The sequence below is a fragment of the Poecilia formosa genome, unplaced genomic scaffold (assembly GCF_000485575.1).
Source record: "Poecilia formosa unplaced genomic scaffold, Poecilia_formosa-5.1.2 Scaffold150, whole genome shotgun sequence".
Lineage (NCBI taxonomy): Eukaryota > Metazoa > Chordata > Actinopteri > Cyprinodontiformes > Poeciliidae > Poecilia > Poecilia formosa.
In genome coordinates this window covers 253,096-271,874 of record NW_006800089.1, presented here as the reverse complement: position 1 = coordinate 271,874, position 18,779 = coordinate 253,096, and the positions used below count along the sequence as shown (strand labels likewise).

General features: G+C 40.2%; 2 protein-coding genes across 3 annotated transcripts in view; one reads left to right on the top strand and one right to left on the bottom strand.

Moving 5' to 3' along the window:
• Nucleotides 1-1,373: 1,373 nt before the first annotated feature.
• On the bottom strand, nt 1,374-5,564 carry cfap90 (cilia and flagella associated protein 90). The gene is made up of 3 exons (XM_007563718.2): nt 5,356-5,564; nt 4,319-4,435; nt 1,374-1,624 (listed from the first exon to the last, which is right to left on the bottom strand). The coding sequence occupies exons 1-3, from the start codon at nt 5,470-5,472 to the stop codon at nt 1,445-1,447; spliced, it is 414 nt and encodes a 137-aa protein (XP_007563780.1). The 5' UTR covers nt 5,473-5,564; the 3' UTR covers nt 1,374-1,444.
• Nucleotides 5,565-9,428: 3,864 nt separating this feature from the next.
• The window catches only part of LOC103146016 (triple functional domain protein), a 96,687-nt gene continuing 87,336 nt past the window's right edge, over nt 9,429-18,779 (top strand). Inside the window, exon 1 of one of the 2 annotated variants that reach the window (XM_007563719.2) lies at nt 9,429-9,763. In XM_007563719.2, coding sequence (XP_007563781.1) covers nt 9,694-9,763 — 70 coding nt within the window. In that variant the 5' untranslated portion in view covers nt 9,429-9,693. The remainder of the gene's footprint in view (nt 9,764-18,779) is intronic. The other variant, XM_016677217.1, reaches the window with a different exon arrangement.

Sequence of the window (18,779 nt, the reverse complement as noted above, 5' to 3'; positions counted from 1 at the left end):
TTTTTCATTTTATGAAAATTCCTTCTTTGCCCCACAACAGAGCCGGTTAAGATCGTTTCAGACTTTCACGATTAGTTAAGGTAAGTTAGCNTTGCTGTCGCCAATACCATTTACATTATTACGTTAAGCGTTCTTGTAGATCCTGATGGCTGTGGGCTGAAAGGATCTCCTGTAACAGTCCATATCACAGCGGTCCCGAGGAAGCCTCTGACTGTTTTGATCTCATGAAGATGAAACTCAGGGTCGTCCGTAACATTTTTCATTTTATGAAAATTCCTTCTTTGCCCCACAACAGAGCCGGTTAAGATCGTTTCAGACTTTCACGATTAGTTAAGGTAAGTTAGCATTACTTCCTTAATCCAAAAAATACGTTTTAAGTGCCTGAACTTGTAAATATTTTCATTTGGAGGATCAATAAACCATATATATGCTACAATCTAGGGTTTGTTTGTCTTTTTTTAAAGAAAATGTAAGCCCAAACTAAATAGAGAATCGTTCCAGATCAAAGCTGCGTTTTGAGTCATATATTCAGTTGGATTTTTTTTTACCACTTAAAGAAAATGCAAGTAAAGAAATAATATCCAAGGCCATGATTAAATATTTTATTATATGCTGTATCAGAAAGGACACATTTGAATAAAACATTGCATAGAAATAACCTATAGAAGCACTTCATCTTGTCTCTTGTTTCACAAAAGCAACTCACTGCTCCATGAAAATGTTAACAAGGAAAATGTAGGAGATATTTTAAGCATGTTGGTATTAATATTCATAAATCCATGCGGAGAGAACAACGATGATCTTACAGAAAAAGTGCCAAGGAGCAACAGACCAGATTTTACTCCACGGCTCCCTGAGGTGTGAAACCAATTATTTCTAAAGGCTTTAGTTACAAACTACTACCCCGTGTTACAGCACTGTTCATTTATTCATCCAGGTTTTTTTCCCTTCTTATTTGAAAGCAGAAAATATCACCTTGTGTGTTGGCTCCTAATCCTCATTAACAAACGCTGCGGTTCTAACACCAAACGAGACTGAAATAGCTCCCCGCCGCACTACCGAGAATAAAAGGTATATTTCAACCATAACACAAATATCAGTAGGCCGACTAGCGATAACATAAAACAGACTAAAGTTATTTGATGTACAGAGACGTTTCTGGTTGTGTAAGTTCACAGTTTGTGCACGAAAGGAAACGAGGAGCCTGGTGATTCAAAGAAGATGGTTCAGGATAAAACAGAAAACAGGTGTTTGAAAAAAGTGATGGAAAAAAAAAAAAAAGCGGACTATGAATCCTATTCAATCTGAAACTCTATGTCAAGCATGTATCTGAAAAGGTAAACAGTGGTAGAAACTGTCCTATCACACAAAAACAACCAGGTGAAAAACACATTTATTATGTGAAGATGGAAGGAACCTTGTACATCATGGTGGGACAGAGCTTTCAGAGTGGAACCACTGACCCATATCCTTCTGCCATACTCCAGATGATCCCGCTTTTCCTGTAAAAATCGGATTTGATCAAAGCCACGCGTGGGTGCCGCTTCGCTGTTCGGTTGATGGTTGAATTGAAACGACGGCCATATTCCGAAGACGACAGCAGAGCCACAGGTCTGGACTTCTCCTGTTAGGGCAGAGAAAGTGATACTTAGAACTGGACACGCCGTGGTGCTTTCAAAAGTCTCTGGATAGATTCAGAAATATCCCAAATATAAGCTGAATGTTCAGAAATAGTTTGAGCTAAATGTCTTCACGCAACCTCTTGCAAGGTCGTTGCAGACAGAAAGGGGATCTTTGAATATTTTCTTCAAAGACCAGTCAGGAATTTAACTGACTTCACACCATCTGTACGCAAACTCATTGTTGTCCTGGGTCAGACCAGTGGCAGTGGTGTCATCTACGAACTTCAGGAGTTCTGCAAATAAGTCAGCTGAGGCGCAGTGGTTTGTGTACAGAGAAGAGAAGTGGGGCGAGAACACATCCCTGGGGAGCACCAGTGCTGAGTAGATAAGGACAAACACTAACTCGTTAGTCATTAAATATTATATTAAATAAATTAAATAAACTAACTTAATAGTCATTAAAAAGATGTTCAGGAGTCAGGAGCTATCGTTACGAATTTAGATCTGTGTAAGTTTAAACAAGCTGCTCTTTTTGCTGTCATTTCCTGATGACGGTAAACCAGATCAGTTTAGAAATACCTTATTAAGATAAACGCTAAAAAAAGGGGGTTCGTAAGAGAAACGCTCTCTTCGCCTACTAAGATTTTCAATTTGAGATTCTGTACTGTTCATTTTTTTACAGTTCTTTTTGCATTTTCCACACAAAAGAGACTTTGTTTACAAGAATAGCAATGTCGAGGTGTGAAGGACAAAGAAAGTGTTGTAACAAAAACATTGCTGCTAAAATGAACGTCCAGAAGAACACGCTGCCAAGAAATCGACATTAGAGCAAAAAAAAAAAAAAGATCTTATTTGGTGGCTCCCCAACTCTACTACCACTTATATAATCTCAATAGGAAACAGCGCCCACTCCTGGCTCTGTGAGCTCCTCGTCTCGGTTTAATGGGTTTCAGCAAAAAATATGGGGCCAACAAGAAATAATCCAGTCTCTGAGCACACAAGAGAATAGTTTATTTTACATTCATATTCAAATGTAATCCTTGGAAAAGCAATGTCCTAATTCAGCAGGAACTGTCAGCAACCCTGACAGCCAACCACTCAACTCGGTGTAATTACAAGCTCAGCAGTGTGTGTTTGCCTCTGCTTTGTTCGTCGCTCTTTCTGCTTTCAGCGACCCAGAAACTCACTGTGAGCTACTTTTCCTTGACATGAATAATTACTTCGAGGAACTGAAAAGGCTTCAGAAAGCAAACATTAAACAAATGTCACAAAGCTCGCATGTCAGTGCCAGGCCACTAAAAACACTAAATCAACACCAACATATTTCAGGAGGTTTAATAAAAGGTAGAATGGTGGAATCAGTTGGTCCATTTGAGTCTTTTCTGCCCATTCGGGTCTCTCACACACGTAAAACACAAACAACTTCACTTTTGTCTCTAGAATACTTTGCTGTACTGTTTACTAGAAGGTTGTGTGGGTTTTTCAAATTAAAGTGGAATTAATAACTCTCTCAGATAAGAGAGGCTCTCTCCTGGGATTCCTCCCTGGCCAGACTCAACAATAATTTCTTCATCTTTTTTCTTATCGTACTCTCGTGACCTTTGACATTTGACAAGCTCGAGTCTGAGATTCGGCTCGGGTTTCTTTGCGTTGCCCTTCCTCGAAGCGTTGCGCTACCTCATGTTATAGTGAACTTGCTGGAACAGAGACTCCTGGGAAACCTGTCAGAACAAAACTTACAGGTTTTGTTTTTGCTGTTTTTCTTTCCATGTCTGGAAAAATCTGTTAAAAAAAACTTCTCAATTTTTTTGTTTTTTTATTTTTTATTGTTGCTGCTAACATCGTTGGTGATGTGTTGCCACCTACATGTTCCAGACCATCAAACTGCCAACACCACAATAATCTCCTAATTTCAGTTTATGTCTGGACTACAGAGGGTGGCTGCCGATCACATCAGGGTCTGAAACCTTCTGAAATGTGCTTTGGTCTAAAAGAACCTGAATTGAATGTTTGAAAACAACTTCAAAGGGTAAATTTGAAACAAACACAACGGAGAAACCTACCAAAAGAATGCAATATTCAGTGAAACAAGGTGGTGGCAGTATCATGATCAGTTGTTATTTTGTTGTAGTTGCCTAACACCTTCAGGTGTCTGCATTAAAGCTGGAGAGGAGTAGATTTTATTTTCCACCAGTTTGGATGGAACTTTTGGTTTGGTTTAAACTTGGATCCAAAAAAAAAAAAAAAGAAAAAAAAGAATAACTTAATGATGTGAATGTTTAAGTTTTAGAGTGGCCCAGTCAACGTCCAGAAATAAATTTGTTACAATGTGACAGATCTGGAAAACATTTCCTCAGACAAAATGGAAAAATATTGACAGAAACAAAGAAAACTGAACAAAAGATGAAAATAACTAAAAAAAAATGGTTAGACAAAGTATTAATTTAAGGTAGGCAACTGTCATATTAAATGTAGGAGAACTAGAAAGAAGATTTTTATGATCTGATTTTTACTTTACAGCATGTTTACAGGCCACTAATATGGCTTTTTCTATTTAACCCTTAACCCTCACCCCTGGAAAATACAATGGAAAAACGCCATGTGGGCGTTCCACTGCATGGAAGGGGTTAAGGCAATAAAAGAATAGAAGAATTAAACTAGGTGAAGTGACAGAGTTACTCATACGTAGCTGTTACCTCCTCGTTTATGTCGAGTCCTCGTTCTCTCGAGTGCTTCTTGGTGTGGTATTGCTTCTTCGTCTCGAAATCCTCAATGTTACGATACATTCGGTCAAACATGGACACTTCGGTGATCTGAAAATGGAGAAGATGCCAACAACATGAATGTGTTTTGCAGCCTTTACAGCTTCGGTTTTTGCCAATATGTGTTTGGAATATATATATATATATATATATATATATATATATATATATAGAAGCAGAAGTTTTAGTTTTCCATCTTCTGCTCTACAGAACCGTGTCGCCACCAGTGCGGAGCTTGCTCAACATCAAAGTGTGAGAGTGTGTCTAGATGCCAAGCATGTTAATATGCCAGGTTTCGAGGGAATGGTTCTTTGTAGCTAAAATGTTATGTTTGTTTGTCAATCTGTTAATCTAAAAGGTTTTGAGGGAGGTTTTCTGACAAAAATGATTCGTAATATGATATTCAACAGTTGATTAATAAGCAACCACTGAAAGCATCCTGAAAATGTGCAGGCTTTGGAATGAGGAACCGTAAAAGACCAAATTAAAAGACAAAATATGAAACATTACCATGAAACCTAGAGAGGTATTACGAAAACTTTAGAAGTCAATATATTAGAATAGTAGGTTAAAACTTAATGTTGTTTCAAATGTGACGAGTACAAAGCTAACAATTGAACCATCAAAGTTCATTTTATAAAGGTTATAAAATGTACTATTTAACGTAGAAGGGTGTCGAGAGGACCCCATGTGGTGAGCTGTTGACCCTGCGCGCGATTCCAGAGGGCGTGGAGCGGAACCTCACGTCGGACTGACGTATGTGCGCTTTTCCTCCGCCCCCCGCGCGCCGTCCATTTTTATCTATTTATTATTTGTTTATTGTGCGTTTGGTTTTCGACGCTTTCCGTCCGACCGCCGTGACATCTTTCTCGCAGTGACTCATTGTAATTTGTACAATAACGAGAATCAGGGTGCTGACATTTAGTAACAGTATCAGTTGAATTCCACTCCATTAGCTTCATTAGCATTACCTTTGCCTTGCTGTTGAAGTAACACATTTCTTTGGGCTCCTTACGCTGCGGTGAGATTAAACTTAAGATTGAGGGTTTAGCCTCCTCTTTGGTTTGATCCTCGGATGAAGCGTCCATCTTCCACACAAGCAAAACAAACGAGCCGACCTACCCGAAGACGGGAACTGTCACAGTCTGAGAGAATGCTAGCGTTTGTGGTTGCTAGGATACCGAGCGGAGGTCGGATGTGATGCGTTCAGAGGTTCACTGTTTGACTCGGAAATGTGAGTTTCTGAGCCATGCTCTGCCGTGTAACCTTTTAGGAATTGATTTTAGTAACACCCAGGGAAAGCAATTGACAAATTTCTTCATGTGATTAGAGCTCAGTATAAATACAGATGTTCTGTCTAATTTAACTGGCCCTCGTAAACATCTAAGGACGGCACGTTGTCTCACTGCTGTTATTCTCCGCCTGCAGTGGCATTTGTCCCTTGGAGGGCCTTCAGACCTCTGTCACTTAATTTGTTTTGTAACTGTGACAGCAAATAGTATTAGAAGGCCTGGACACAGTATGCCTCAAGGACATGGCATATGTGGCTCAATTATGGACGACATTTCAAAGTTTCCTGGCAGTGATTCAAAATATGTATTATTTATTTATTTATTTATTTTTTAGATATTCATATAAATAACCATCCAGTCCATTGGCGATGTATAAAGTAGATGGTGCGGTACCAGTTAATCTGAACAAATTGAATCTAAAGGTCAGACAGACTGGCAAAATTGTGAAATGGAAGGTATGACACATCCATCCATCTTCTTTACCCGTTTGATCTGTGCTGGGTTGCAGGGGCCTACCGCCAGGGGCCATTGAGCAAGAGGCAGGGCACACCCTGGACAGGCTGTTAGTCCATCATGGGAGTTGCCAGCTAATCAAGCATGCATGTTTTTGGGCCTTGCCGGAGTACCGGGAGAGAACACTGAGAACATGCCAACCTGAGAAGCTGAGATTTGGTTGTAGGACCGTCATGGGAGGGAACAGTCAGTACTAACATCTGCTCCACATTTTCCTAAAATTACACCAAGTCTTCTTTGCAAACTAGCTCTAGCTGAGACAGACACTAATAGCCATTTTCATTTACAGCGACAGATTCCTTGTTCAATTTATTGCTGGAACATGATCAGACTGTGCTGATACATGAATATTCAGTGATCCAATCCACTCCGTTTTAGCTCTGGCTGTGTGTTTCAGGTTGTCACCATGCTGGAACAGCCTCAAGTCCTGAGGTTTGAGATGTTCTTCCAGAATTACCCTGTATTTAGATCTATTTTCCAAAAATCTCTGACAAACTTTCTTTTCCCTGCTGAAGCTAAGCAACCCCAGCATTAAGTCTCCACTGTATGCTGCGTCTACTATATATATGAAAGGGTGCAAACTTCTTTTTTTTTTTTGTTTTTTTTTTGTTTTTGGTCAAATAATTGTACATATAAATTGCATCTGTGACAAACTAATTGGAGCAGCTTTCCAGTTAACCTATTAGCTTTAATTAATCAGACCCCGGCCACCTTCCATAGACTGTGAGCCAATCCCACCTGCTGCTATTTCTCTCTTCTTCCTCCTTGTAATTATGACAGCGTTAGCAGGGGGTAGCTAATGCAAGGACGCCACTCTGCTGAGAGCTGTGTCTGACTGCGACACACAAAGCCACACACACTCACACACTAAACAGACCACATGTGGCTCTGGAGAGCGAAGATTTGGACCGCTAGTGGTTCTTTCCAGCAGCAGCGAGGACAGTCAGGGGGGATATGTGGACAAAGCACAGATAAGGGCACATGATCGTCACCAGCTTTCTTTCATTTCAGAGGTTGTCTCAGAGCGCAGGAGTAATTACTGCTGACATTTCGGAGGGATATATTGCTATTTATCGGGGACAGGGGCTGCGGTGGGAATAAAACAATCCGAGGACTTGGGGTCGGCCATTCAGCAGGGCTGAGTTAATAAAAACAAGCCACTGCTGTCACTGCGTTTCCCATGAAATTTTCCACTGCTCATTTAAAAAGAAAAAAAAAAAAAAACGGAACAAGAAGTTTCGATACTCTTGTTACAAATGAAATTTCACACAGCTGTACTGTGCTGTCCAAGTCCCTACAACAGCATGAAACCAAACATCCGTATTCACTGTGATGATGTCAGAAAAGACAAATTTTCTGTATTTCAAAATGGAAAATGAGGCTCACTTCTTTTTGTGGGAAAAAAAAAAAAAAAAATCCCAGGTCAGGATCTGTACTTGCAATACGTCAACAGCGACACCACCAACTACAACCTCATGCATCTCTGAAACAGACTTTTACAGATGTTACGAAAATGGAGGAAAACTGTTTTGTCAAGCATAGATTCATTTGAAAACTGAGCATGGCCTTAAACAAAATGTTACATGGGGGGCCAACTTCCCAGTCACCACAACTATTAAATAAGAATATATTCTCTGTATGAAGTCAGTTGTCCTGCAGGCCCTTCTCCTGCTCAAAGCAGCACCTTAGATTGCTTATGCCTTGGGCCGACTTTGACATCACAAGAAATTTATGGGGACTGTTAGTTTGAATTGTACCAATCAAATATAGTTAAAGCCACAACAACCATCTAAAATTTTGATGTGTCTGTGTTAATGTGTCTAATCCGTTTTGTACAAAACTAAGTAATTTAATACCTTTCTTGTTCCTATTATTATTATTATTATTATTATTATTATTATTATATATTTGGAAGCACAGTAGATCTATTTCAGTAAAACGAACGTAAACATTCCTGGAGATGCTAGCTGAGCATTGGTATAACACTCCCGCCTGGTGGACAACACAGGAAACACAGCAAATGTGGGTAAAAGGGAGTGAAGCTGTAGTTTATTTATTGTAGTTTATTTAAAGAATAAATGAAAACCATTTCTACATTAATAATGTCTTAATGTTTTCATTGTTATAATTATTAGACAGATGCACTCAGATAAGGGAATTGATATAAAAGCAACATGAGGCAAAAAAGAACAAAAAACATAAATAAATAAAAGTCAGTTTTTGAAAATTACGTCCCATCATCCCTCTACTCAAAACAAAGCCTCGCATGTTATCTCTTTATGGACACGTCAACATTTTATGGTTTCTGGACGTCAGGTTGACAATCAAATGAATGTATTTCAACACAGGACTGTTTTGTTCTGTATATATCAGTAGTAGATTTGTCCTTTGCAAGAATCTGACTGAGCTTGAGCTGTTTTGCAAAGAAGGATGAGAAGGAAAAAAAAGTCCCACTCTAAGTGAGCAAATTACAGAGAGAAATACCTAAAAAGGAGATGCAAAAAGGAGATTAAAAAAAAAAAAGTAATGTCTTGGGAGATTGAATGCAAATGTTACAATAGTCAGATAACAGCAACAACTTAAAAAAAATTAAGATTCACCCTTTACCTCCCAAATGATGCATAATTTTAAATTTGATGTATTATTCTAATAAAATACATTGAAATTTGTGATTGTAACTTGACAATATGTGGAAAAATTTAGAGAAGTATTTGTATGTACACAATCACGCTTTTTATTTCACACATGATGTTGGAGCAGATCTAATGCATCAATTCCAGATTCATCCAGCAGATGGCAGCAGCCACAAGCGGTCAGCTGTCGCCTAATAAAGCCCACCATGACAGGATCTTAACCAAAGCAGCTGACCTTTTCTGGTATTGTTGTTTCCGGGAGACTTTCCTTACTGCAGTTTTACTTTCTTGAAGAATTATCAACTAAACCTTTAGTATTCTCTTAAAACAATCAGTTTCTATCTGTCTGTTTACCCCCCAAGATGTTTCTGTTACTACAACATACAGCACATAAATTAAAGTAAAATTGTGAATTCAGTGACTTAAATGCTTTAATTTTTCACAAATATAATACGAGGCGCTGTTTTGTCACGTTATTGTTTTTGTTATAACTTGTAATGATCCATATTTGGCCTCTTAAGTTGCACTCCTGTTGTTCCTTGATGACCCGACGTCTGCTCATTTCCGAAATCTGACGGAGATTCACCGAGCCGAGCGACCCAGCCCCTCCCGCCGCTTCGCAGACTCTCGCCTCGGCTCCACTCCGAGGAGGAACCCGGTGCCCCCTGTCTGATCGTTTCCAATTACGTTACCCCAAGATGGAGGTTTGCAGATGGCACGGCTAACACTCACCAGTCCCCGCAGCCATCCGTGTGGCTTCCATGACGCTTTTTTCCAGGACCGGAGAGACCGTGCTCAATCTTTTTCTCGTTTTTTGGAGGCATCTTCCACTTAGGAGGTAGTGAGCTCGGGGGATCTGGTCGAGGCAGCCATGAGCTCCGGGGAAGGAGCGGAGGAAACCACGAAGGACGCCGGCGACATAGAGGCGTTCTTTAAGACCGGTAAGGAGTGGGAGACCAAGCTTCCTTTGGTCCAGCTACTAGATGGACATTGTTTCCCATCTGTGTGGTCTTCTTAGTGGTTCATAATGAAAACAGTCTGTAAATTCCCCTCATATGCTTAAGTGAAACGCATAGTAAATAGCCAAGGCTAATGCTGTTGTGTATATGTCCTATCTGATCGATTTCTGCTTCTACAACATATAGCTCAGCATTAGCAGGACTGCTAATTCTCCCGAGTTCCATTTTCGGACAGCTCCTCGATTTTGCTGTGTTTGTCTGGTTCTGGTGTTTGGAAGTTCAACCCTGTGCTCTTGTCTTAATATGGTTATTAAACGCATACAGCCCAGCAGTTGCATAGTAAAACACGAATAGTGGAAAAAACAGCTGGAGTTAAATTGTAAGGAAAACTGGAATGTTCTACTTTAGCCACCAGACCTGTATGTGTCAAAGAGACATTGAGTCAGCCTATAGTACAAGAAGAGTGATTTATTTTCGGCTACAAATGGAGTATTTAATATTTATTGCATGAACCCACTGTTTAATAATGGGCTGGTTGTTTAATCCACATGTTTGAACACTGTGCTCTGTGTGCTAGCCTGGAAGCTAAGGACTCCTGGCTCAGATTTGGTGGATCCTCGCTGCTGGCTAGTGGATGCTAGCTCCTTTAAGCTGAGCTAGCTTGACTGTGGGTGGACCAGTCACCAGTCTGATTCATGTTTTCCCAGTTTCTCTGCAGATTAAGCGAGGATATAGATAATGCGTGTCTGTTCAGAATAATGTATTCTCTTGGCGTTGGTATGCGTTGTTTCCCATGCTGTCACAGCGAGCACAGCCGCGCAGGCTATGTAAACAATACATGGCGTGGCACATATAACCTGGGTGTGCACTGAACAACCAAAGCTAGCTTTTTTTTACCCCCCGTCCCCCAAATAGCTACCATGGCTAAATGTTACCTTTTTTTCTCCCCAGTACCAGCCAATGTCTTATTTCCGTAATAAAACGAGTAATGTAACGTGCCGTCATATACTAAACGCTTCTTTTCACAGACTGTATAATAAAATGCTAGCATGTTATTTCAGCAGGCTAATTTTTGAGTGAGGACTGTATGGTGTAAGCAGATGCGGGCCTATAGTCGGTGCAACAATGGCTCATAAACTGTGAATTCCAGAGCTCCTTGTGGAGATTCAAGCGGTCACTTAAACATAAGGTTATGTTCTATTTTAACCCAGCATACTGAACATAGAGAAAAATGTGTGAGCTGGGTATTTGTTTTGATGCTTCCATGTGTTTAAACACCCATTAGGTAGGTGGGTTACCTCAGAACTGTATATCAAAACAAATGTTAAAACCTCACAGGGCAATGCAGTTTTTTGAGATGTACAGAGTAGTTAATGGTTAAGAATTAGGATGGCTACAGCGAATTTAAAGCTGTTATTCTGGGGTAATATACGGCATGTCCCTCAGTTTACACTAGAATCGCTAAAAAGTTGTCACTCAAAATTAAGGGGGAAAAACACAAGTAAATATTGCCAAGAAAGTTTCAGAATATATTTGACAAAATGGCATTTAATTGACCTGTAATAATTCAGCTATTTTCATCATTAGAAACAGTCACGGCTCAACCAAACCATCTAATCCAGCTTGTACTTTTTCAGTGTAAACATCATAATTTAATTAGAAAGTGAGATAAAAAAGAATAAGTTTTGATAGACTCAAGATGTTGAAATGTCTACTGAAGCATGAATTTTGAATAAGGTTTTATTTATTTTTTTAGGTTTTAAAAAAGTTTAGGTTTTTAAATTTCTGAGTTTTTTTCTAGCAAATTTTAGACTTTTCAAAGTCAGAAATTTCCTTGTTTTTCTAGAAAATTTCTGAGATTTTTTTGGCAGTAATATACTCTATTTATTTATTTTTTACCTACAATGACAATTAAAATACCAGGAAACATTTGCAGGTGTTTTGAGTAAATTAGCCAATTAGGTCGTGAGACATACCTGTATATACAAACAAACTGACTTTTTGTACAAAACACACACACACACACACACACACAAGGTGAAAGTGATGCACTGGACCTCAGTGAGATGTCAGATTTTGGGGAATACTTAAATAGATGCTGTTAATAAGCAGCAGAATGCAGCGCTTTGACTTGCCACCCTCTGGCTCCTGTGGTTTTGGGTCTAGCGAGATAACGAGCCGCAGAGGGAAGTTCGGTATCCACATTGAGGTGATCTTTTGGTTTCCGCTTAAAAAGTGAAACAAGAAACATTCTTGCAAACAAACTTTGTTTTTTTTTTGTGAAGTGCACATCCTTCATATGGATTTCTACTATTCTTCTCTCAAATTACAACAAAGCTATCTGCAGAGAGCCATAAACACCTCCTTATCTCACTTGGACCATTTATTACCTTTAATTTAACAGGTTGAGAAGCATTGCCGATTTAACCTTTTTATGCGTTTATGGCAGAGGCGCAACCGCTGCAGCAGAAGCAAATAAAAGAGGTCTCTGGAACAAATCTGCGGCCGTCGCTGTTAGCCGTGACAAGACTTTTTTCCTGGTGCGTTTTGTCAATCATTGCTGATGTGATGTGCATTTGAAGTCTTGCGACACAACAAACCCTGACCGGCATGTTGTTGTAATGTAGTCTGCGAGACCTAGAAACATGTGGGCAGATCTAAAACTGTGGGAAAATGTTCCAAACATGTTGCATGTTCTTAGATAGAGGTAGAAGTTTTGAATTTAACAGGGGAAAAAAAAAACAACCTTTATGTGAATTTTTGTAAACTCAAAATTTAATGTGCAGAACTACATATGTTGTTGATGTGCTTATCCATAGATAATGCTGGGAGTTTTGAAACATTTAATGTAAAGGAATTGAAGAAACTGACATAATTTCATAATGCAGATCAACGGAAAACATCCGTAATTTGGCGACTCAAGTGGCGCATATCAAGTATTAGGTCTAGAATAAACCAGCCCAAATTAGATAACCGATGTTCTATATTTTGCAGCAGAGCTGATTGCAGTTTGTTCAGATGTTTGCCACTAATCTGTTGACGTTTCCAAAGAAAAGCTGTCTAGATGTGGAATAAAAATGACAACAAACTGATTAGATTAGCCTTTAAAGCTAATGTTCCTGATTAACTTTCTTGTTCTGATCACTGATTCCAGTTTTGAAGACGGTGTGTGGCTAAGACCGATGCTACTTTTTTTAAATAGCACGAGTGAAGGGGAGGAGGAGACTCTTTCTGTGTTGCTTGTGAACTTCCTCTTCATGTATTTGAAAAGTCTTGTCATGACTTGCAAAGTCTGAGGTTCTTCCCACAGGAGCCCCTCCAACCCCCACATCAAACTCCATACACATCTTTCCTCTCCGGTTCTTCATCATTTACCATCTTTACTCAACTGTCTGCTTTCTTTACTTTCTTGCCTGTTGCCTGTTTAATTATTATTTTTTTGCCCTTTATTTATTTTTCACCAATATCTATTTCATGTTTTTCTCCTCCTTTGTTTTAGTCGCATTGTTTCGGGTTTCTTTGTTCTGAGACAAAATGAAACCAAAACAAGTGTCCTGTGTGTGTTTCACTGGAAGCTAACAGTAGAAAATCCACCACTCTTCAATACAGACGTTTTTATTTTTAGTCTTTTTTTTGTGTGTGTGTGTGGTTTTTAAGTGTCTTAATGTTAAAATTATTGTTCGTATTTGTGCTGATAGTGTTTCTGCTCAATGCATTAAGATGAAGAGCCCCCGCTGGCCCTTGGCTACTTGACAGCCTTTAAACCATTGTAAGCCATTCATATACTTGCTCTGTAATATCTGAATGAGCATGCTGTGTGTTTGTACAATAAAACAAGGGGAAACAGACAAGTACGAGGAAAAGGAAGCAGAAATCTGATCCGGAGCCCATGTTTATGACTCGGGTCCCATTCATCCAGCATGAGGTCTGCGAACACAGATGAGAAGACGGACGCTCTCCGAGGCTAATGGCTATTGATCTGGTGAGATGGAGACTGATTGAGCTCCATCGGTGGAAGGTTTCCTCCAGGCTCAAAGCTGCCGAGTCAGTCACACAGCACAGGCTAAAGCCTAATGCGGCGCGAAGTAGATTTGCATTATCGCCCTGTCTTTTTTTGGGATGGAAGGATACAAATGATTGCAATGTTGTGTTCAATGTAGACTTTATACAGATTATAAGCCCCTCGTTTTCCCATGCGTATGTAAGCCCTGAAATGTACTAAAGATGTCTGGAGGTCAGGTGTGTGTGAATAGCATATTTGCTTTAGACTTCTTGTTCACATAGTAAAATGTCAAACACATTAGAGAGAGGGACAATTTGTGAATATGTCAGCAATTCCCTGAAAGGCTTTTAGTGAGGTAGCCTGTTGGCAAGAGTGAATTTGGGGCTCGAAGGTAACATTTCCAAGAAGGAAACCAAGACATCTGTCTTGTACTTCCTCACAGGACATGCTGCTCCCAGTGGGATGTGCCTAGATGACCTAGGAAGGGCAGATGTCCAGGAGGGTCACTGGTCAGTTTGCCCCATTACAATCTTGTCCCCTTGTAATACGTGTTGTGCCCCTACCCACCTGTCTTCTTTTTTCAGTTTTGGTAATTATTGTGAGAAGTGGCAGGGTGTTCCCAAGTGGTCTGTAATGTAAAAGGTGCGTGCAAATGCTGGCGTCGCGTAACCACGATGCGACCCGAAGTCGACTGTTTGGCTTCGGGTGAAGTATGGGAGCGCCTTTGTCAGACCAGACGTCCTCTGACGTGCGAGACCCAGATGTTTGCAACTTACATTTTGGGAAAATTTTGTGTCATGCTTTGTTTTTGTAGTAATTGTGCAATTGTCAGATGGCATTTGCACCTTGAAATCACTGGTTGGAAAAGCGGGTATAAAACATGCCCATGGTAGGTTTGAATATTACAAAAGGTTCCCTGACAAAAAACTTCTTTGGGTACAACTTGGGTATAAAACGGAAAAGCAGTGATGAAATGACCAGCACCCGTCAAGGAGAAGTCCTAGTTAGCTTCAAGTAAGTCCTTTCAGCTGTATTTCTAGCTCTTTCCACATGATAGGTCTCCTTGCTCCATTGCAAAACCCAATCACCTAACAGAGGAAACGCTTTTCTGAGATCTTCACAAGGCATCTTGGTTTTCTTTTCGGCTGTTATCCGTGTGTGATGGCCGCAGGTCAATGGTGGCTTGTAGCCAGAGCAGTAAATAAAGAGCTAAAGGCAAAGTCCCTGCTTTACCACGACAGACTAGAATAATGCCCTCCTTACACCAGATTAAAATCAAAAAAACTACTGTCCAAACCTTTTTAGAAGCAAAGCGAAGCAAACAAAAAAAGCTATGTTGAAGGACTGAATTATTCCCCATGCGTCCTTTAGACCCAGAAGTGTTTTTATGCTTTTATTTCGTAGCTGGTCAAAGACGACTGCTTAAATAAACCGCATACGCTTTCTAAACATTTACATTGTTAAGTAGTCTGAACTTCCCAGATTTCCGCTCTCTTCTTTGTCTCCAGCTGAAAATGTCTTGCTGTGAAGGGCATGTCTGAGAAGCATCTGTGGAAATAAGCTGCAACAAATTGTCCACACATTCTTTTGAACATCCTCACCATTTGACTGTGAAAATGGCTTACAGAACAGGATATTTGACCCCTGGAGCCTTTAACGACAATTTTAGCTCAAATGAGCTTTCACGCCTGCTTGGTAATGCTTTCGTACAAATTTAAGAACCGTGTAGTTAGGCTTGTCGCGATAAACGATAAATCAATTAATCGCACGATAAATTAAACCTATTGACCTCATTTTAATCATCGGCTTTATCGTCTCTTCCTGCCTTTTTTTCTTTCTCTTGATGACACTGAATGAAAAAAGGCTCAGCTCCAGTTCCGGTGTTCTCCTCTGACCCTCCCTTCCTCATTTCCTCAGTGTAATGTCCAGCGCACACTACACGAGTTGTCGGCCGATTGTCGGCCCATTTCCAAACCTGAGAGACCACACATTAGCCGACAGAAATCCTAGGTATAACGGTCCAATCGGGTTTGTCATGCCGTGTGGTGTTCAGCCACATGGGCTCAAAATAATGGCTACAAGTCCAGTTAACTAATTTTAAAACCAGGCATTAATCAATGCTTTACTAGAATCTACCTGTGATGCATGTGGCTAGAGTCAGCGTAAAGTCCTGACTGAATGAAAATCATTATAACCCATTTATCTCACGTTAACAAAGAGCAGCTGAAAACTTAATGGGTTTATCAACTGCGGTAGCAATTTGGCTCCAACTCCTCTCCTTGTCATTTCTATGTTCTTTACACGAAATGTACTAATGTAGAATGAATCTGCCTACGTGAGCAGATTCAGTGCGTTTCAAAGAGGACTTCTCCACTTTCACGTGGTTCACACGACGATGAGCCGTGTGAAGCCACTACCGTTTGCTCTCTGTCGACAGCTTTTCACGCTTCCTCATTTTCACAGGAGTATGTTGGCTTTTTTTTCTACCCTGGTTAACCCAGTCACCTGTATTATCTTTCAGACAATGAACTAGGTATAGTCTTTCAACGAAGCTTCCTTACACGGATAGCTGTCGAGGCGTATCTTGGCACAGAGAAGGCCATGTGACAAACACAGGGAGCAGCAGCAGCCAATTCAATCTCTCTTTCATTGTGAATGTCATCGTAAAGGGTGGAAAAATTTGGTTGGGAGACCGCACAATTATAAAGTGACAGGACTCTAGAACCAGGGACTCCAAAGTCAGCCATTTAGAAATCTCAACATCTCAAGTTTTGTTGCCTCTAGTTTGAATCCACACTAGAAATGCCTAGAAGGTCAATCTAGGGTCGTGGAACCTGGCTGAACACACACTGAGAGAGCAAAGCCATTCTGTAAACTGATGATCTGCACTGTTTTCTATTTAGCCCAAAGCGCGTATGATGTCAGCTCGAACTTGTCTGTGCATCGCTGAAATCGAATCCACTTGAACAAAAAGAACCAGACTGCGATTAAGACGGAACAATGTTCACTTCTCACGCTGAGAGGTGTGTCTCAACAGGTTCTTAAGTTTTCTTGGACGGAAAGAGTGACTTGTGTAAAGGAGCGAGTTAAAGAAACCTTTTTCAGTTCAAAAGTCCGAATGTTTGTGATCTTGATCCTGACCCTACAGATTACATGCAGACAGCAGCTGGATGGGACCAGGACAGGTTCCTCAGCTCGGTTGGCTTGATGTTGTCGGCTATAAAGGCTTTGAGCGTGTTGGAGGTGAGAGATCATTGGATTATGCACGCTGACCTAATCTAATCTGGTCTTTATTCTTCTGGATTACTCTCTTTTTCGGTTGGAGTCTACCAATGTAGAGACCTGGAAAGAAAGGTAAGGAATTAAAAAAATAATAATACTAAGATAACCAGTCATACAAGGAAAGCAACAATTGAACAGAAAAAAATAAATAAATGTATTCTGTCGTTAATGTTCATGTAAAAAGTTTTATTCCTAGGATACATTGTACAAGAGCTATCCCAAGGGAAGATGTATTTGATCCCTTGTAGATGTGGGGTTTTATTTATCTGGCACTTTTTGGCACCAGTGTCACCATAGCAACAGCAGCTACCATGTCTGTGTTGTGTGTGTGTGTGTGTGTGTGTGTGTGTGTGTGTGTGTGACCCATGTTTTCTCTTTAGGCTCATTCTTAAAATAGATTTTCTAAAGGACCCGTGTCATGACTGAGAACTTTACTACTCACACAGACACATTGAAAGATGCAGATTCTGTCACCTGGCTACAGGGCAGATGAGTCTGGAGGTCGTAAGGGTACATGCCACTGAGTTTAAGGGTTTTAAGTTTTATGTGCAACACACACAAACCATGCAGCCTGCGCCAAGAGCTGTCAGTCAGGTGACAAACCAAGGTGTTTTCAATAGAAGTTGGGCGAAGTAAGCAGAAAAGTTTTCAAATTGACGTTTGACGTATTTAAAAAATTTGACTTTTGTGGTGAGTTAAAGCTTGACATGAAGGGATGCACTGATAAGTCAGCCAATTTTCAGCTTGATATGTTTTCCTGTTTGGGAACTCAAAAACCCAACTTATTGTTCTGATAAGCTAACACAACGTTAGCCAGGCTACTAAACTGAACTGACAGCAACACTCTGCGGTATTAAAGTCCCATAAATTAAGGGACGAAGACCCTTAATTTATTGTTATCAGCGAGGTGTTTGGAAAAACAAATTATAATTTCTAATGGCATGAGGTGTTTATTGAGGCGGCTACGACGGAGAGCTTAATTTTGGTCGTTGTCGGGTATATTGCTTCTTCGCCAATACCTTATCCAATTTTTGTCTGTTTCGGTAAATTGCTAAAGAAACAAACTGACCCTCCTTTAGAAGTTGACTCCTGTCTGTCATGGACCATACGGCGTGTAGAAATGTTGGTTCACTTCAAGGAAATACACCTGGACACCACTAGCTTAAGGTTAACGCTAACAATGCTAAATATTACATTGCTGAAGACAACTTAAAAAGTTATTGCATACATCCAAGTGGCATCAGTCTTGCTTGTTTTATTGTTTTATTATTAATTGATTAACGCTTATTGCAGGAAGACTAAAAATAAATATATATAGCCGTTAATGAAAGTTTTTAAAGAAAAATGGAAATGGGTTGAAAAGGGTAGGTGGCCGGTCAGACTTTGGAGAAACCAGTTTGGAAACCATTCACAAACTATCTGCTCTGGTCTAGGAATCATCCTATTGTCAGACTGTTTATGATAGATTTAAATTAGATATTATTTTGCTTTTTTTTTTTTTTTCAATTGAAGAAACGTGTAGCACACACACACACACACCAGCATGCCAACCTCTCGCCTCTTAGTGTGTTTATAAAAAGGTTCCTGTCCCACTTTCCACCTCCCCCCCCCCTCTCATCTGCCGTGCTCCCGTTCTGTAATTTCTCCGGCGTGACAGCTAATTGGTGTGAGCTCGGGGAGAAATTTGCTGCCTCGTTGCCATCTCCTTACAAC